Raw genomic sequence first — 21,364 nt, forward strand, 5'->3', positions numbered from 1 at the left:
TACCCAGGTAACTCTGAGAGTTGGCAAAGGCAAGCTTGCATCACAGTCACAGGGACATCTTCACGGCAGGTTCCTGAGTCTCCGTGGCTGAGAAAGAGACCCTCCACTGTGGCTCTTTCACTAAGGGGACACCTAGGGTGGTAATGGTGAACCTTTTAGAGCTTTCAGTGATACAAACAGCCTGCTGCAGCACACGTGCCACAGGTTCACCACCGATGACCTAGGCAAAGCTTAGGAACACCTGCTAGTGACATGGCACAAATTGAAGGGTTTTCCTGACCTGCATGTGCTAGAAAAGTAATGCCACATTTGGTGATTTGAAATGCTTCTCTTACAAGAACCACAGCCTGAGACTTTCTTGAAAGACTGTCTTTCAGAAACACTATCAGAAGACCTATTCTAATTTTTTTCTTTAACACCAGTGAGATATTGTTTCTGCTGTCCTTTACAGTCCAAGTTCCCTGTCATCCTTCAGTAACAATGGCAGAGCACGCATGTTGCTTCATTAGCACTCTCAGAATATTCAATCTTTCCATTCTGATGTTCAATTTTACTGTCAAGGCTCAAAACAAATAAGACAGTCATTGAATCTAAGTTCTCTCATAAATAGCTTACATAATTGCTCTAAAATATTCACCAAGAGATCAGTGGGTGCTCTCCTCGGAATATCTTAAGGAAAAGTCCCAAAGCATTTGTCACCCTGGAGAGAGATAATCTGCTGAATGCATTCAGGAAGAAAGACCACCAAGAATTCCAACAGGCCTGGTGGTAACCACCTGAGCCCAGGCCTCCCCCCAAAAATATAGCCTCATCAACAGGCTCAGATGATGTCTACTGAGTCAAGAGGCCGGCTGTTGAAATTGCCGTTTGCTTCTGTCTACCCTAATCATCACAGACTGTCCTCTTCTCTAGGTGAGTGACTGTAACCCTAGCTACTGGCAAGCCAAGATGACATCGGCTGAAACCAGTGCCAGAATGTTGCAGACTCTGTCATTCACATAGCACCAGCCTGCTGGTGATTCTAATCATCTTTACAGTGTCAACTGATCAAGAGACAGGCCTACCACTAGTCACACTGTCACCAACACACCAATACTATGGGTGCAGTAATAAAGGCATTCATAACAACCAGTGCATAGCTGGTTGGCTGGTTTTATAGACCAGAGGAGATGAAAAAGGAAGTTATACTTTGGATTTTTAAAAAGCTAAATGTCATATTATACAACCACTTTTCAGCTGTAGGTATTACTTTATCTGACAGGTATGACTATGATTTCCCTAAAATTGGGTTTTCTGCTTCATAGGGGCAAGGTTAAAAGACTTATCAAAGAGATGGTGGCTGCTTGTCTGGGGTTGGAGAGATAACCCTGGGGCTGTAAAAAGCATGCATGCCCCAACAAGCAAGCCATGCAGAGCCTATTCACCACTGACAACTTTACTCTCCTGGTGGAAGCACTTCCCTTAGTGCCTTACGTAACACACAGTTCCTAGAAAAGTATACTACAGGGTTGGTCTTGCCTGAGTGGATTTGCTGTCCTATAAAAAAAAAGGAAGAAAAAGCTAGAAACTAAAAGGCACGTGGACACAACAGAGGTCACCTATTTTTTAAAAGAATGATCCAGATTCTACAGTAGTCTTCAAGACTATACTGCCTATTAACATAAAAAGGGTAACTATGTGAGGTGATACACATGTAAATTAGGTAGATTTAGCCCTTCCACAATGTCATCTCTTGGACTCTGTGAGAAATTGGTTCCAGGAACCTCTGTGGATACTAAAATTCACTGATACTCAAGTTCTTTATATAAAATGGGATTGCATTTGCATATAACCTAAGCACATTCTTCTGTAAACCTTAAATCATCTCTAGCTTACTTGTAAACCTAAAGCAATGCAGGTGCCATGCATATAGCTTTCAGACTGTATTTTTCGGGAACGACAACTTAAAAAGTGTTTATCTGCAGTATAGATGAAAATTTAAAAAAAAAAAACAATTTTGATTCGAGATTGACTAAATAGAGTTGTGAAACCTGCAGATACAGAAGGCTGACTGTACTTCAAAACGTGTTGCACATGATAAATACATTCAATCTCATCTGTCAGTTTTAGAAAAGCAAACCACAGTATCTCAGTCAGAACCAGTAAGATGAAAAATGTCTAGCAGGGTAGCATGCTTGTTAAGATTCTTTGGTCAAATGGAGAGGAGTTATCATGAAGGTTTTGGTGTTCTAGTGCTTCAGGGCATGACTCTTTTACCAGTCTCACAAAGATAGCTGAGAAACCTGCAACAGGTATTCTGGCTGGCCCCTTGTCTCCACTCACTTGGGTTCACACTGAATATCCTTTCAGAAAGGCCTAGCAGGCCTCTACAGCCTAGAACACCAGGCTTGCTACCTAAATCTAAGCCCACAAGGGTAGCAACTGTGTGTACGCCTCACTTCCAATCAACCACCATGATGGCCAGCCCCCAAAACTCAATAAATACTGGGTAGATGAATGAAAATAGAGTAGAATATGAGCAGTAACATGTCTCTATAAATGTGTTTTATACACCACTGGATGCCTTTTAATGGCTATTATTGAAGTTCTTAGATGCCTTTGGTTTCCCAGGGAAACTAACCAAGACACTGAAATAATTGCATTGATTTGATCGAGCTGAAGCAAAAAGAACCAGAGTCAGCCTTCTAACCTTACTTCATAGTTCTGTTGGAGCCTTTCCCTCCCTCTATGGTAATAATAATCATAATGATCAGAATGGTTAATGTGTATAAGACATTTACCAACTTCTAGACATTAAAGGAATTCATGTTCTTCACCTCAGTCAATCTCAAGTATTCAACAAAGTAAGTGTAATTACTCATAACTTTACAGAGGAGAATACTGATGCTTAGAGACATTCAGTGACATGGCCCTAGATAGAGAACAAGTGACAGAGGAAGGATTCAAATCTGGGTCTTTCTGATGCCACAGCCAATAGCAGTGGTAGTAAACCCATGGCACACACGCCACAGCTGGCTGTTATCTTTGTAAGATCTAAAAGGTTTGCCATCACTGGCCTAGAGACACGGCTAGTATATTCTATAAATGTTAGGTGAAACTCATTCCTGAGTCTCATTATTTCAAAATTTGTCCTAAACCAGTCATTACTGAGTATTTAGAATCTGTTTTCTTAGTGACTAATTTTTCTGTCAGTTGATAACCCACCATTGCCATAGTTATTAGTAAAAATGTCTTAAGTGATTTTACTTGGTAGAAAATTTCCTTATTTAATAATGAGGTCTTCTGTATTATGTGTTTATTTCCTTCATAAAATATGGGAGAAGTGGAAGGTGGGGTTGTTTTTAAAAATTTCTTTGTTCATTAATTTTATTGGTACTTTTTAGGTACACAATATACTGACATTCATTATTGGGAATTTGTATCGTTACATAATATATCTTGGTTCTTATTTTTTCCCCATTTCCCTGCCCTCTGTTCAACCCCTCCACCCCTCCCTATTTACAAAGACCTTTCTATTTTTTTCTTTTCTCATATTTATTCCTTTCCTTTCTTTCCTTTCCCCTACCCCTACCCCTTCCACTTCCCCTTCCCCTTTGGACCTTTTCTTCCTATTTTCCAGTTGGATAAAGAAAACGTGTTTTTTAAAAAAATAAAATGGAGTACTACTCAGCCATAAAGAATGAGAAACTAGAGACATTTATAGCTAAATGGATGTACATTGAGGCCACACTCTTAAGTGAAATAAATAGGACACATATGTGTAAGTAAATACTGAATAGTTTCTCTGGCATGAGAAACTGAAAGTATAGATAAGGATTAAAATGTATAACAGATAATGTGAAATGGGGGCTGTTTTCAACTCAGGTGGATACTGGTTGCACACCAGTGTTTCTCAAACTTCAGAAAGCAAACACACCACCCGAGAATCCTGTCAAAAATATAGTTTCTGATTCATCAGATATAGGGTATGGTGTAAGCATCTCTAATGAGCTTTCAAGTTATACTAATACTTTTGGTTTATGGATCACACTTTAAGTATTAAGGATCTAGAAAACATTGGAAAGCAGAGTCTAGACTCTCTAGCACCAAAACTCATATTTCAAGGAAGAACAACAGGTGTAGAACAGACCACTCTTCACCTAAACAATACAAGAAAGCAACTTAGCAAAAAGCATTTTAAAAATGTGTCCTTACACTTCAAACCCATCTAAAAATCTACAGGACACAATCATTTTTTTTTTTTTGGACTAGGAATTGAACTCAGGACCTTGCACTTGCCAGACAGGCATGGCGCCACTGAGCTATATCGTCAGCCCTACAGGGCACAATCTTGACAGATGCCAACACCAGCTAGCTTCTTAAACAATTGCATCTATTTGTTTAAGCAGCACATGTATCATTAAGTGCTAGTTTACTATCTTTGGCAATCGATCTACCAGTATTGTAGTTATTCTTCCCATACCTCAGCTCGATTAGAATGGAAATGTGTCAAGATCAGCTTCAGCATGAAACCAGTATCAGACCCAGGCCAGGGAAGGTGGGCAGAAGTCATGTACAAGCCTGAGCAAAGAGTACTGACATTCAGAATGGGATGGATAAGGCCAAATTGCTGCCTCTTTACACTAAGTGCTTCCAGCTTTTCAACCTTTCTTATTACATCATTAATGGAGAAACAGTACAGGTAGAATGAAGCAAACAAAAATGGACTGGCTAATTTTAACAGTAGCATGATTGAATAGGTTCCCTCAAAGAAAGAGAATACATAAATGAGAAATGCATATGTACGTATGCAAGATTATGTATGTATGTCCACAAAATGCATGTAGTGTAGGAATATTAGCAGGCCTTTACTCTACATCCTCAGCCTCACAATATGCTTTTCAGCAACTTCCACAATATTAGCTACTTCACCACCCCCAAGAACTGTGCTACGCAAGATAACAGCCATCCACTTACCTAACAGAGCACCCAGGGTTCCCACAGTTTATTTGGGCACTCAAATGCCATGTACTATCCTAGGTGCCTTATTCACATTATCTTGTTTTTACGTGCAACTGTACAGTAGTGATCATGGTCAGTAGCTGGAAGATGAATTCTATAATAAACTTATTACAGGTATAGAGAGTAAGGGCGCTCAGAACCCAGGCCCATCCAACATTCAAACACCAGTGTTCTTCAACAATACACCACACATCCCCGCCCCTCATCCCAAGTCCCATCTTGGAAGACACAATTCTGACAGCACGCAGAACAATGAGATCAAAGGCACAGAGACTTACATTTCCCTCCTTGTCAAAGTCTGGTGGAAGTAACTTCACGAAGTTATCAGGGAACACTCCTCGTCTACCATTGAGCTCTCCTTCCCACCAGCCTATGTCGATGCAGTCCTAGAAACAGGAGAGAAGAGTGAGAAATGGGGGCAATCACCTTCCATAGAGGTCCGATATCCCCTTATGAGAGAATAGAAGCCAACTCTTTGAGAACAGTATCAACATGACAATGGTCAGCGCAGATCCCAAAGTTGCAGAGGAGAACAAAAGCTTAAGTGTGCCAGAGCTGCTAACGGGGACTCAAAACTCAATGCTGATTTCAGATGCCCTGAATCAATAAAGCCTTCTGTTTTATTTCTTTAAAGATGAGAGAATATATATTTTCTTCATTTTAACTCTACTGAAATAAAAGCATTTCGTTAACTACAAAGGTGGCTTAGAAAACATCACATGTACAAATGTTCTCTTTGGTTAACTTGTCACAAAGCACATCAAGACTAAAAAGGGCTCTGTGACAGTCAGCCAAGCATAAGGAAAATCACACTTTACACAAGCTCATTAATACCCTGCTCTCCTTCACCTTCTCTTTTTGATATTGATGAGGCACAGTTGTCACCATGAAAAGCCCTTCTTTCACCTTAGAGAACTCAATGTTTGCTTACTAAATGAATGAAGAAACCTAATCACTGTTGCAGATCAAAGCTGCTTCCCTTTAAATAATCTCTACTCTGTTCATTCATTCACTGAATATTTCATGAGTACCCACACTATGCCAGGTGCTAGAGGAGAGAGCAATGAGCAAGCCTGGTAAGATCCAAGGCTTCTTCAAGCTTCTACTGTGGCCTCACAGTTATCTTAGGCCAGTGATGGCAAACCTTTCAGAGCTTTCAATGATACACACAGCGTGCTGTGGCATATGCACCAAAGTTTGGCCACTACTGTCCTAGGCACTCAACCTCAGGTCACAAAACCTCTCCTAGTATTGCCCCCTTTCACCTGCTTAGAAGTGTGATTCATTTGTAATGAATTTGCCCCTTGGGTCTTCTGGTTCCTCTGGGTCCAATTCTACTTCTCTCACCCATGATCCTCCAATTCCCAGGGGGTTGAGGTAGGTATCAGGAGGTCTCCAGCATCAGATGGAGGTCCCAGGAAGGCCACGGCTGATGTGGCTCATTTTTGCCTTGCTAGATCAGACATTCCAAAAGGTGAGTTACACATTTGATTTTGTCTTATCGTTATAGTCCAGGCCTTTGCACAGGGTCTCATAAAATAAGTATCTGTGGAATCAATGAAGACATTTTCTAGCCTTGAGGTATGTAATCTTCTGTAATCCAATACTCGGATTACTCCAGACAAAATGGCCTTTGGCTACCTGAACTGATGGGGATTCTACATAAATTAGCATGCGGTCTGCCTCAGGTGATAAATCATCATCCCCTTCCACTTCCCCAGTGGTATGTGTTGCAAGGTTAAACTGACCCCCATAGAAGAGAATGCAGGTTTCGGAAATTAGTCTTTAGGCACAGACTGTAAATCTAGTCCTAACTGATATAAAAAAATAAATACATTTGGAGCAACAACTTCAGATTTAATGAGAAAAATTGTAAGTCCAGGTAAACAGTATAGACCTGCTCCTGCCACACTCTCACCCCTCAAACTAACTAGTTCCTGGGAAAAGATTCACAATCAGGGGTTGTGGTAGGATTTGGTGACTTCCAACGTCTATCAATGTCAAAGGAAAGGGGTAGAATTTCTTTACCCCTAAATCCTTAGAAATTAAGTACAATCCAGAAATTTCTGCTTCTGAGGAGATTCCTGGTGTCAGGCTTAAAGTGCTAGCACGATGCCATCTTGGTTAAAGGTTAAACTTGCCCTCTTGAGAGAACAAGAAAGGCCCAAGGTCACTAAAAAGGCAGCATTTACTCAGGACAATGGTCAGAAACAAACACCAAGTGTGAACATTCCAAGTAAAAGAGATAAATGATTCCTATAAAGATTAACCATAGCTCTACACTTTGTCATTAAAATGGCATTCCTATAGAGATTAACCACAGCTCTGTAGTTTGTCACAGCCTCATCCTGTGCAAACTATATATTCTGCTCCTTTCTTCTAACCGCCATATTTCGCTTCTGTAATTTTGCTTGCTTCCTCCCCATCTAGAAACATATGAAACCCTCTTGTACTCTGAGCAGGGGTGCTCTCCAAGTCATTGCTTGGAGGGGCCATCTGGCGAGACTAATAAAGGTCTGTTTAACACCATTCTTGGGTGCGGCTCCTTCCGTTCCTCTGAGGTGTTGTCTCACTGTGCTGTTCGCTGTTCGATAGTTCTTCAAAACGCCTGGTTAAGATCCCTGGTAGTCTTACACCTGGCACATCTTTTTCTCCTTTCTTTCTGCATGTATCCTTTTTCAAAATCCAACTTAAAACTCACATTTAGGAAAGTGATATGATGAATGCCTTAACTTTTCTCTAATACACAGTTCTGTCTCTGACTTCATGCTATTCAGGAAACATCTATTAAGTACAAAATATATTTAAATTCTGTAGGTACTGCATTTTAGGCATGCAGAGAACATGGTCTCTATGCCTGGAATCTTAGAGATGAACATGAAAGACAGACACACAATATTCTCCAGGGTCCTTTTGGGTAGCAGGTATCAACCAAGTGCTCTGGTACCAAAAGAAGAGAGAACTATCAACAGCTTTTCAAATAACAGCTTTTGTGTGTGCATGTGTGGTACTAGGGAATGAACTCAGGGTCTTTGCACTGAGCAACATCCTTGGCCCTTTTTATTTTGAGACAGGGTCTCACGAAATCACTAAGTTGCCCAGGTAGGGCTCAAACTTGTGACCTTCTTGCCTCAGCTTCCCAGAGTGCGTGCCACCATGCCCAGCTAAATAACATATTTTGAAATCTTCTCACATGTGAAAGGTTTGCTTATGAAAAGACTGGACTTTTCTTCACATTCATTTGGACCATCTGATACAGAAGTATGTCTATCAAAGGTTTACAAACATTGTATAGTGCTGTTACTTATAGTCTTTCTAAATGGTACAAAACCATGCTCCACCTAAACAATAATTTGCTTCATTTGTCAGAAAAACATTAAAGAGAATTTTAATAAGCAAAAGCCTATTCAGAATAACCTGAGAATTCATGCTTGCCTGCAGGGGAAAACAATACATAATGACATTATATTTATCAATTCTCCCATTGGTGATGACTGGTTTAGATGGTTCATCTATACTCTGCTCCTTAAGGAAAACAGTAACAATGCTAATCATCCTTCAATTCAAAGCAAGAAAGGGAAAGCACAAAGGGAGAACACAATACGTATAATTGTTCTGATTGGTATAATAATAAACACAAGGCCCATAGATGAGATAAGCACATTTAAAAAGAAAACTGCCACTGTGGCTGAGAATACTAAGGAGAGACAAAAAAAAAAGAGGTTGCTGCAGGACAGAAGCCAGGTATAGGGTCAGCATGCCTGGAGTGGAGAAGAGATCTGCAGAAAACAGAGGCATTTTCCCCTCAGCAGTAGAAGCTAATTTAAGAGAAATGGTAATAATTTTGATAGCAAAATGAGAAGAGAAAATAATTCCTCTTTAACAAAGCAGACAAAAGAATGAGGCTTTTGATAGAGCTGAAACTAGAATTATTCGTATCAGGGCTGTGCTTCCAGAAGTGTAAAAGAGCAGAAAATTCAATTTATTTCTTAAGGACTGAAAATGCACAAGATAGGAGAGGAATCCAAGGGAAAAAAAGAAAATCATCACATTCTCATGGGATTCCCAAGCTCAGAGCCTCAAGGGAGAGGCAGATGCAGTGAACCAAAACAGCATGGAAACATCAGCAGGAGTACTTGGCTGGATTTAAAAGCAAGGGGGATCAAGAAAAGCCAGGCAGCAAAAATGAGACCAAGAACTGAGGTAATACAGAAGGAAAAAAGAGTGTGAAGGAAGGAAGTGGGAAAATGGGAAGGTCCGGTCACAGAAGTCAATGTTCAAGAATTGGAACTTAGAGCAAAGGTTCCCAACCAGTGTCTACTGAACAGTGATGGGAGGTGGAAGGCAAAGTGGCACCTGTAAGCGACAGGAGCAGAATGGATGAATGGGCGGTCGATGACTTGTGAAGTCAGAATGTCATCACTAAGCAGATATTAAAGCAAAATATAGGACATTCTTCCTCATAAAATGGAAATGCTCCTTTTCCTTGTAGGAAATGAACTGACAGCCTTAAGTATGCTGTAGTCCAGCCACTAAGTCCTGCACCATCTTGGACTATCTGCTCGCTGCTAAAATACCACTAATAAGGGAGCCACGATACAGATATTGCTTAGTTTGCCTGACATGTTGAAGTGGGACTCTGAGAGAGAAGGAAGAGAGAAAATGTGGGCTATGTGGTACTTAAGCCATCTACCAGGTAGGACAACTCTCCAGATCTCAGTTTCTTGATACATGTGAAAATCTTTGCAAGGTGAAAAGGACACAAATGCTGGTTGTTGTGATTATATGGACTGGCCCCAATCCACAAGGAACAATATGGCCAGGAAAACTTCTTAATGTGACCCAACACCATTTGGGGATACTGATGAAGTATTCCTACTCCCTCTGCCTTGGGTGAAGCAACTCTAATCCCTGGCAAGATGCCAAGGCTCTGGGGTGTGTCCGAACAAGGCCATGCTGATACTTCTACATCATGCATGAGTCCATTCAATCCTGCCAGAATGGCCCCAGGTAACCTGGTTGAAGTGTTCCAGTGCTCCCCACAGCTACTGGGCCAGGGGCCAGCTGACATGAACTCCCTGACAGACCACCCGTTGGCACAGTGAGGCCATGTGCACTGGGACTCATAAGTGAGACCTGGTGTGCCCGTGTCTACTCTGGGCACTTCAAATCTTTAGAAAAGATGAATTTGCCACCTGGCTTGTAAATCATTAAAAGAATGAGTCACAACATGTGTAAATACCGAATAGTTTCTCTTGTGTGCAAAACTAAAAGTGTAAATAAGATCCAAATTGTATAACTGACAATGTGAAATAGGAATAAAAGGGCTAAAGGTGTACGGGAAGTGGGAAGGGGAGGGGAAAGGAAATAAGGGAAAAGAAAAAAATATGAGAAAAGGAAAAAATGGAAACATTTGTAAATAGGGGAGTGCGGAAGGGTGAAGGGAGGGCAGGGGTATGGGGAAAACATGAGAACCAAGAGCTGTCATGTAAAGGTACAAGATCCCAATGATGAATGTAACTGTACTGTATACCTAAAATGTACCAATAAACTCAATGAAAAAAAAAAAAGAATGAGTCATAACCTTATCTTGTGCTGTTTTGTTCAGAGTGCAAAGGGATATGGGGATTTCGATCTGGGCTTCCCAAGCTTTAATGTGCATAATTCTCGCCTGGGGATATTGTAAAAATGAAAATTCAGACTCAATGGGTCTAGGGCAAGTCTGAGATCCAGCATTTCTAAGAATTTCCCAGGTAATGTTAATGCTGGTGCTTTATGGATAATACTTTGAGAGGTAAGGTTCTCTAAAATGGAATACAGATCCCTTGAAAACAATGATCTATTATCTCACCTCTTTATATCTACCTCATATCTAGTACAATGCTTGGCACATGCTGATTTTTTTAAGTACTAGGGATTGAACCCAGGGCCTTTATTCTAGGCTACCTCCCAGAGCCTTTTTTTTTTAAATTTTGAGTCAGGATCTTGCTAAATTGCTAAACTGTTCAGGCTGGGATCAAACTTGCAATCCTCCTGCTTCAACCTCCCACAATGCTGGAATTATAGGCAAATGCCACCACACCTGGCTGGCACACACTGATTGATTCTGACTATATGTTGACTGAATGGATGAGTAGACAGATAGCCCGCACTTTTCCTGGACTGCCATTCTACTTCCCTCCATTCTCAAATGGTAGAAGTGCTGTGTGAGTTAGCACATGCCTATAATACCAGCTCTGAGGAGGCCCAGGCAGGAGGACCACAAGCTCGAAGCCAGACTGGGCTACATAATAAGTCTGAGGTGAGACTGAACTAGTGAGACTCTGTCTCAAAAAATAAAATCAATGAGAGAGAGAGAGAGAGAGAGAGAGAGAGAGAGAGAGAGAGAGAGGAAAAAAAAGAAAAGAATAGTAGAAGAAAGAAAAAATAGTAGAAGGGAGAAGTTGAACAGGAAGAGGAGGCAGGTATAGATTAGCTTCACAGAGCAAGCTTCATCTATACAATCAGGCTTATCTGTCTGTACTGAATTTATTGTTTGTTCATAACCATGACAAAAAGGTTATGTTTTCTCAGAAATTATAGCACATTTTTTAGTTCAAAGGGGAAACATAGAGCTTAAAAATGGACATGTCAAGCCAAAATAATGAAAAGATTAAAAAAATGAGTTCATCATCTGCTCCAAATGAAAGAGAAACATTTTGTTCAGTCAGTACTAGTGAGCAGCTGTCCCCCACTACTGATTTACTAAAGGTGCCACTATGGCTATTTTTCAGGGCCTTCCCTAATGACTGAGACACCACTTGAGGAGAAAGTGAGAGCTGAACGATTTTGTGTGACTAAGTGGGCCCTACAGTGCCCCAACGGGGCCCCACGCCCGCACCATCCACCAACAGTATGGAAAGTGCCATTTAATATTTACTAATGAACACCTCCTGCATGGAGCTCTGGGGGAGCTGTTGAGCAAAAGCTCTGTGGAAGCCGAAACCCAGGAGCACTCTGCTCTGCTTCTGCTTGTTAATGCCTCCCCAAGAGATGCAATTATGTTGTATGGCTGGGACTGCTGTTCAGAGTTTCCAATATCCCCATAAGTCAGTTGCTAAATCTGGCTCATCCGCATCACTGTTTATGAGGTAACAGGAAAAAAAGAGAACTATGGTCTATCTCAGTGTTAGAAGAAATTTCTGGAGACCACAGTTAATGAAGGAAGCCTGTGGACACCTATGGACAAGTCCTACAGACAAGTCCACTCAAGAAAATGCCACAGTATAATTGACAATGTGAAATAGGAAGAAAAGGGCTAAAGGTGAAGGGGAAGTGGGAAGGGTAGGAGAAAGGAAATAGGGAAAAGAAAAAAAAACACGAGAAAATGGAAATAACGTGTTTGCAAATAGGGAAGGGAGGAGGGGGTGAAGGGAGGGGAGGGACAAGGGGAAAAAATGAGAACCAAGATCTGTCATGTAAAGGCACAAGATCCCAATAATGAATGTAACTGTACTGTATACCTAAAATGTACCAATAAACTCAATGAGAAAAAAAAAAAGAAAAGAAAATGCCACATTCCAAATGGCAGTATGCAGGGATTGGCCAGGCAGTTATTTACTCTTGTGACACTGGGAAGTCACGGTCAGGGGTTCATCTACTTATATAAATTTCAGCTTCTTTTATTTTTTAAATTTTTGGTTTCTTTGAGACAGAGCCTCGCTATGTACCCCAGGTTATCCTCGAATTTATGACCCTCATGCCTCAGCCTCCCAGGTCCTGGGATTCCAGGCATGTGCCAACATGCCCAGCTGATTCCTAGATTCTTATTGGACAACACTTTATATGCTTTGTTACGTTAAATTCTGATTCTTTTTACTTTACATATTTTATGATAAAAATACTGAATGACTAATACACAAAAAATCAGTAAGCAAGCTTCCTCATGGTGGTGCCAATACTAACTGAAGTACATGTATTAATGCCTGAAAACTGCATTGATAAATGCTCCCATATCTTTTACAAGCTACCTATACCATACTTCCCATTATCTTGCTGCTTTATTGATCCAGCCATTCGTGAGTACATGCTCTCAACAACTGTGCATGCCACCATGTCTTCCTTGAAAGAATGCATTTTATTGTAGGAAAGTTACTTGCATATCAGCTTGACTTATCAAGGGTTGGTTTTTAGGCTTTACTAGGGTGAGACTAGGGTAGCACTATTACTATGGATGGCTTTTCTAGGTCCTCAATTGGATGAAAAAGTGTTCAGCATCCTGCATTTTTCTATTGTGCTTGGCCAGGACTGCAGCACCTCCCATCACTAGTGATTTCTGGGTTATCCATTCATTCAGCTTACAGCCACCCACATCTTTTTCTTCTGCCAGATCTAGTAGAGTCTTGCCCTGTATCGATGCCCAGAATAGTACTTGTCCAAAGACTCAATGGACACCTCTATGGATTTCTGGAACTATTTCTCTGTATAGCTTACTCCTCTGCAGTTTCCTGCCCTGCAAATTTGAGCCGCCTCAGCAGCCTGGATTGTCATTCTTGTTTTCTCTATCCCAGGAGCCTGCTGCTCTTTGTTTGGGCTCCACTACACTGTGCTTCAATTTAGAAAGTGGCCCCAGGCAAAAAGCCAAGGTTGGTGTGAAACTCACTTGTATGCTTCCTTCCTGTCTAGAGTTACATCCTTATACCAAACATTGTCTGATGCCTAAAAACAGTTGCTTCATATATTTTCTTCATTTTTAGTTTCTATGGCAGTAGGATAAATCTAATACTTGTTATTCCACCATAAATGCAACCAGAAGTCATATACTTCTTTTAAAAGATTGTTTCTTTAATTAGTGAATTTATTGTATTTTAAATATAATATAATTTTAAGCACTATCTTTAAAGTCTGAGCTGTTTCAAGATCTAATTCCCAAAAGAAGTCCCAGAGAAAATTGTTTCTTTATAGTGAATTTATTGTATTTTAAATATAATATAATTTTAAGCACTATCTTTAAAGTCTGAGCTGTTTCAAGATCTAATTCCCAAAAGAAGTCCCAGAGAAAAGAATGTCTGAAATGAAGATACACATAAGGGTTTTTAATTATCCTGGAGTTTCCTCTGTTAACCTATGTAACTTTCTCTAACAAGGAAGGTGAAATATTCTCTAAGTTAAAATAGACCTACTGTTAAACATCATTACATAGGAAATAAATACAGGCCAATCAGCTATTTCAGATAATGGCACACATATAAAATGACAGGATTTTTATGAAATACTGCCAGAGGTCAACGGTTGTTGGAGGTCATCATCCCAGAAAGAAGTTACAACCACCTAAGGTCCTTCCCATTCACCCTGGAACACTCAGGGGATCACGTTCCTCCATTCCTCTAATCTACTCATAGCACAGGGGCTAGGAAATGCTACCAAAGTAAACTTGGAATTCAGATGTCACTAAGAAATGAGAAAAAAACTGAAGTCAAATCTCACTCTCCAGGTAGAGCAGAGAACTTACATAGGCAGTGAGAGTTCCAGGCCAGAATCAGGTGGGCCTGGGGGTGGAGGAGGGACTTTAACAGAAGCCAACTAAAGGCAGAAGCCCCCTAGGCCTCTGTGTTTACAACTAACTTTCCTCTCAGAAAAAGATGCTTTTTGCATGGAAACTCTTCAGAGACTAGTAGCCAACAGAAGTGGCCTGTTGGCCTAACTCCAGGGTCACCATTCGGACTAAGCACCCCCTGGACTTGTGGGGCATGACCATATAGTCTGTCCACAACAAATATATCAGAATGCTTCTTGACTTCCTTTGTGGTATATGTAATTGCAGGTCTTCTCAGAAAATGTTTATGCCTTTGCCTTATTTCTAACAGAAGAATGAGACTTTCTGTCTCCATAAATCTACTTCAAAAATCAGCAATCATGTAAAGATGAAACACTTATATAGACAGAGCCTTTCCTGTGCACTTATAATCTGACTTTAAGTATAACAAGGAGAAACATGGGCATGTGCATAAGTCATACACAAAGTACAAATCATTAAGGAAGCACTTTTACATTTTTCCACCCATTTAAACTTAATCAGATTTTTGAAATCATGCAGCAATATGCTTTCATAAAAACTCCCCGGTTTCTATTTGGTAGGTCATTTACATTGAGATGACCACTTTATGTTAAGTCTTAAAAGCTATTTCTAAATGCACCTTCAGTTCACCCATAGCACATGGCTAAATGTACAGCTTCTCAAGGTTGTGCATCCAGTAGCTGAGTTTTCCTTTGAATTTTCATTTTCATTTCTGTTCAAAGAACTGTATGGACTCTGCATCCAAATGCATGCTTTTATTTCATTACAAGAGTATTAGATCTGAAAGAAAATCATTTTGCTTCATTGAAAAAAAACAGTGGCAATCATAGAGCATCTTTCATTATGTTTTCAGAGAGTTTATTAGCTCCTGTACTACCTCTAAGAAATACAAAGACGGTAGTGAAGGGGGAGGAGATGGTAATCTTTGTTTCACAAGTAAAGACTGGGAAGAAATAAGAGAAGGGCATAGCCATATACATTTTGAAGTTCAACAACACCAAAGATGGCTGTAGCAGCTATTAATAAATTCCGATGTTCTACTTTCATTCTTTAGTAGGACAATCTACAATTCTTTTAAGATGTTTCCCCACTAGGAAAACTAATTTCTTGGACTAAAATTTTGTTTGGGGCCTTTCTATCTTTACTAAGCCTTCTAGGCTAGTGCAGTGAGTGCAAAATAAAATTCTCAAGCAAAATCCAGGCCCTCGGGCTAAATTCTGGTCAGACCAATAGAGTGGCACAACCTTGGGAGACAAGGGGTATGGCGTCAGAGAAAGACTCCAATATAGGAGATCCATGGCTTTCTATGACAAAAGATGTTTTTAGTAAAACTCAGAACAAAAGTGAGGTCCTTGAAAGTCATGCAATCATACACCAGACAGTTACTAACTGAACACTGGGGCTCAGATGGCCTTTGTGGGAAAAACAGACCAGCCAACAATATTGACTTAACAGGGTCTTTTCAGAGTAAAAATTCTTCATTTTTCTTAAATTAAAATTTACAATTTATTTTCTTTTATAGATTGTGCTTTTGGTATCATGTCTAAGAACTCTTTTCTGTTTTCGTAAATAACATTTTAAGTTTTGCATTTTATGTGTTGATCTATGGTATATTCTGAGTTAATTTTTGTATGTGTTAGGTTTAGATTGGAGCTCATTTTTTGCCTATGTGTGTCCAGTCCTGGCAACACTGTTTTTTGGAAAAAAAATCCTTTCTACCTTAAACTGTCTTTTCACTTTTTTTGAAAATTAATTGGCTGGATTTTCATAGGTCTATTTCCAGGTATTCTGTTTGAGGGGTCAGCAAACTATAGCCTATGGGCCAAAAGCTAAGAATAGTTTTCATATTTTAAATGGTTTTTTAAAAACTCAAAGAACAATATTTCAAGGGATATAAAAATTACATGATATTCAATTTTAAGTGTTTATAAATAAAGTTTTATTGGAACTCCACCAAACCTATTCATCTACCCTGGTGTTTCCCGTCTACAAAGGCGGAAGAGTAGTCACGACTGACTACTTAGCTCACAAAGCCTAAACTATTTGCTTTCTGGCTCTTTACAGAAGAAGTCTGCCAAGTTCTAGTCTAGGATATGAGGATCCTTATAAGCATCCATGCAGATCTTCAGGGGCTCACTGAATGCCACTATAAGAAATACTGAAAGGACAGAAGCTTTAAATAGAACCCCGGAAAGCCCTGAGAAAGGCAGAAAAGGAATGCATTTAATAGCCAGCTACCCTTTCTAACTAGGACTAAAATATAAAAGCCTTAAGTAAAACTATTCTTAAGGGGATGAATTTTACTACACTATACAGTTAACTATAAAAGGAGAAAATTTTAAGGCTAAAAGGTATTCATTTTAATGATTTTTTCTTAAATATCTCCATGAGTTATATACTAAGAAAAAATATTTATAGTATGCAAGATGGTAGGTTAATATCATGAATATGGTATATTTTTATAAAAATCAATTGGAAAATGACACATAAAATTTTGTTTGTTTTTTTGGCACCAGGGATCAAACTCAGGACCTTGCACTTGCGAGGCAGGCAGATGCACCACTGAGCTAAACCCTCAGCCCGACACATAAAATTTTTAACTTAGTAGTAATTTTTAAAATACAGAATTAGCGGAGATGAAACTGTATTAGCAGAGAGTACAAAGAATGATAATATCCAGGGATGAGAAGGACAGGGAAACATTGTCTCACATACTCCTGTGGGGAGATCAAAGTGGCGTGGTCTTTCAGAACATCACTTAAATGCCAAAATGCATGGATGCAGCATTACAGTTAGCAATTTATCATCAGAAAATAATACCAAATGCTAACATTTATACAGCACTTATTGTGAGCCAGGATTTCTAAGTGCTTTATCCACTGTCGTAGTCTGTTTTGAGCTGCTATACTTGACACTGGGTAACTTATAAAGGGCAGATTTATTTCTTACAATCCTGGAGGGTAGGGGGCCCAATGAGGAGGGGCCCACGCTTGGTGAAGGACTTCTTGTTACATCATCCCACAGTAGAAAGTGGAAAGCCAAGTGGAAAGGGAGGGGGGCAAACATCCTTTTATCAGGGACTGAATCCAGTAATGATGAACCCAGTTCATAATGGCATTAATCCATTTATCAGGGCAGAGTCCTCAGGATGTAATCACCTATTAAAGGTCTCACTTCTCTACTTTGTTGCACTGGAAGTGAAGTTTTTAACGTACAAACTTTGGGGCACACATTCAAACCATATCATCTACTTTAACTCATTTAATCTTCATAACGCCAGGAGGTAGGTCTTATTATTACTTCCACTTCACAGATGTGCAAACTAAGGCACAGAAAAATGAACAACCTGCCCAAGATTATTCAGCTAGTAGAAGTTGGCAGACATTATTATGCACACAGGGACTTATAAGCAAGGTGATGACTATGTGCAACATGGTCTAAAAGAAAAATCAGAAACAGGCTAAAGTTCAATCCCTCCATAGATCAACCATTTAACCAAGTTGCCAAAGACAATCATGATATATTTTGGACAAGAAGTGTTACAATGTAGTGTGAACATTTTGACCTTATTTTTATTTTAAACTATAATTATGTACACATATTGAAAGTGTCTGGAAGAATAATCACTAAAATACTAATAATGGTATGTGAAAGTGATAAGCTCATAGGCAGTTTTTACTTTTTGTTATATTTATATGTTTTATTCTCATTTTTCCCAAAAGTATTACTTATAAAAATTGAAAATATTAGTGAAAAGTATATTCACGGCCACTTTCCATCTCATATAGTTTAATAGAATACAAATGTAAAGAACTTTAGAATACTCATCAAGACAGGGGCTAACTGTAGTAAATTACTGCTATACTAAGAAAAGTTAAAAAATATTGAAGAAGAATTTCAAGGAAAGCATTAACCTTAATTTGAGAACAGTTTGATGTACCAAGAACACTGAGTTGTATGGCATTTGTCTTTTCTTTCTATAATAGCTTATCACAGTAACTAACTTTTATGTCTCTAAAGCCCTTTTAGCCACCCATTCTACTTAACACTCATGATACTGCTTTCAGGGTAACATAGAAAGGTGGGAAACAGGAAATAAGGGAGAAAGGGGAGTCTCTAATTCTTTAAGATACCTGCAGATTTTTATGTGTACTGCACGGGGTAAAGTGTCTCACAGTGGTGTTGAGGATTACTGATGTCCAGCTACATAAGCACAGCACTCAGGGGCCATATGTAACATAGGGTGTCCCTTAGATAGTGTCATATAATTTATGGTGGCACACGAGTTAGGGCATTTGCATCAACTGCAAACTCATCTGCCAATGATTCCAACGAAAAATCCATACTAGTGACCATCAAAATTGTAGGATGGCATTGTTTCAATTGTCTATTTATAAACCAAAAAGAAATTTTCTCCTACTCCATCTAATTTAAAACTGTGTGTTTGTCAGCCTAAATGCTCATCAGCAGGTGAATAGAGAATGTGAGGTGTATATATACACACAATGGAAGGTTACTCAACAATGAAAAATGAAATCATGTCATTTGCAGGAAAATGGATGGAACTGGAGATCATCAGGTTAAGCAAAATAAATCAGACTGAGAAAGTCACACACTGCATGTTTTCCTACATATGTATCATTTCAAAAAAAATTAAAAAGAGATGACATGAAAACAGAAGGGTGACTATTAGAGAAGAGGAAGGGAGTTGGAGAGTGGAGAGGGACAGGTAAGGGAGATTAATGGTACGTGAAAATTATAAAACTATATTATATATATGTATGAATGTGCCAAAATGAAAACTACTACTCTGTATAACTAATGCATCAGAACAAATAAAAGTGTGTGTGTGTGTGTGTGTGTGTGTGTGTGTGTGTGATGGCCAACAACCTCAGTGAGGAAGAGTTTTAATCAAATACGTTTAGGGTTTCATGACTCTGTTCACCTAGCCCAGCGTCCTGACTACTTGTAAGAGGAAGACAGAAGGACAACTATATTCCTTTGGACTTCTAATGCTCTGAGGAGGAGGTATATTGTGACTTCTGTTTCAAATAAGGCCATGTGCAGTCCAACAAGACAAACCATAATGCAGCAAATCCAATCCTGACATAAATGACTCGTTTGCTGAACACTGACACTTTTCAAATGTTTATAAACCCACATGATCCCAGACCTGTGCTTAACTTCTTCATTCACTCATAAAACTTGTCCTTCTAATGGGTCTGTCAGCATGTCATCATTTTCAGGGTGACAGTGGCTAATTTAGTCTTCAGCCTTGAAACCATGTTTAATCCCAGAATTTTAGCTCTGCTAAAAGCTTCAGCAGTTTAGAGAGAAGGGGTCAAGGCTAGCAATCTATTTAGCCAGCTAGCTTTCTTACACCAAGCTAAATATCTTTTTTTTTTTTTAGATTCCAAAAGCCATGTCTCTCTGTGGAAACAACCTTACGTCCTTTGGGGTAGGAGGCAAGGAAGTCTAAAAACATTTTTCTCATGAATAAATGTTTCAATTAATAATGAATTAATGAGGAGGCTGGAAGGGGAAATAAACAGAACAAAGGAAAGATTATATAATAACAGGGCCGGGGATTAGCTCAGTGGTGTCTCTGCCTGCCTTGCAAGAGCAAGGACCCGAGTTCAATCCTCAGTACCAAAAAAAAAAAAAAAAAAAAAAACTCATTTTGTTTACAATGGCCATGAAAATAGGAAATTAAATTATTTTATCAATTAATTAAATGGTCATATTAAATTTTATGAATTACATGCTTCATTTTAAACCTAAGAATCTTACACACCTAGTCTCATTCTGTAAGACATCTAGAAAAGACAAATTATAGGCTTTATTGGCAATTTCATGGTTAAAAGAAAGAAAGAAAAAGAAGCTGAGTATGAGTATGTCAATCATGGTTCTTTTAATCATACGTCTGCCCATGATGAATGCAATCATTATTTACTGTAAACATGTACTAATAAAAATAAACCTTTAAAAATCAGATGTTTAAGCCACTACTGAACATTCTTAACTATTTGTGTAATTTCCCTTTTAAAAATCTAAAGAACAGTAATTTAGTTAAATATTTTTATTCATTCATTAAAAGAATGTTTATAAAGAGTTTATAATGATAGCCGGGGATTTAGCTCAGTGGTTCTGCCGCCTGCCTTGCAAGCGCAAGGACCCGAGTTCAATCCCCAGTACCAAAAAAAAAAAAAAAAAGAATATATAATAACAGAAGGACTTAGGAAGGAATTCAAGACTCCCACTTTGCTTTTCTGTCATAGTCATAGCAAGCAGAAAGCTAAGTGACACCCCAGCCTAGAAGAAACAAAACAGCAAAATTTGCTAGATGTGGAAAGACATTAGTGGGAGAGGGGAGTTTGGGGCATAAAAAGAATTGACATTAGCTGTGGGTTGGGCTCATCATTTCCTCTGCATTGAAAACCATTTCATTTCTGTAAAGGTGACTAAGAATCAGAAAGTCATAGATGACAGAGACCCCTACAGTGATGTTCTTTCTCTAAACAGATAAAAAACATAGATTCCAAAATGTCAGAGTCAAACAAAAGGATGGGTAGGGTAATCTTGTGGCTCTGACAAGTAATAATGATGTCATTAATTTAGGAAGGAAACTCTATAGACGCTTGTCCTGGATATCCAGCAACAATAAGTGACTCTCAATGAGTGGATAAGAGTCACCTCTGGGGGTAACTGAGCCCCTGCCTACCATAAGTATCTAACCCCACACAGGAAACAGACTGCCCACAGTTACCGCCGTGCCCAGCCCCCAAGTTTCAAGAGCATTCAACAGGG

At 39.2% G+C, this 21,364-nt stretch overlaps 1 protein-coding gene across 10 annotated transcripts in view; it reads right to left on the bottom strand.

Moving 5' to 3' along the window:
• The window catches only part of Sh3kbp1 (SH3 domain containing kinase binding protein 1), a 346,801-nt gene that overhangs the window by 75,233 nt on the left and 250,204 nt on the right, over window positions 1–21,364 (bottom strand). For all 10 annotated transcript variants that reach the window (XM_010643666.3, XM_033760274.1, XM_033760276.1 and 7 more), the window contains one exon: window positions 5,280–5,387. In XM_010643666.3, coding sequence (XP_010641968.1) covers window positions 5,280–5,387 — 108 coding nt within the window. The remainder of the gene's footprint in view (window positions 1–5,279; window positions 5,388–21,364) is intronic.

The sequence above is a fragment of the Fukomys damarensis genome, unplaced genomic scaffold, assembly GCF_012274545.1.
Source record: "Fukomys damarensis isolate Sample0158 unplaced genomic scaffold, DMR_v1.0_HiC HiC_scaffold_39, whole genome shotgun sequence".
In the NCBI taxonomy this organism is placed as follows: Eukaryota; Metazoa; Chordata; class Mammalia; order Rodentia; family Bathyergidae; genus Fukomys; species Fukomys damarensis.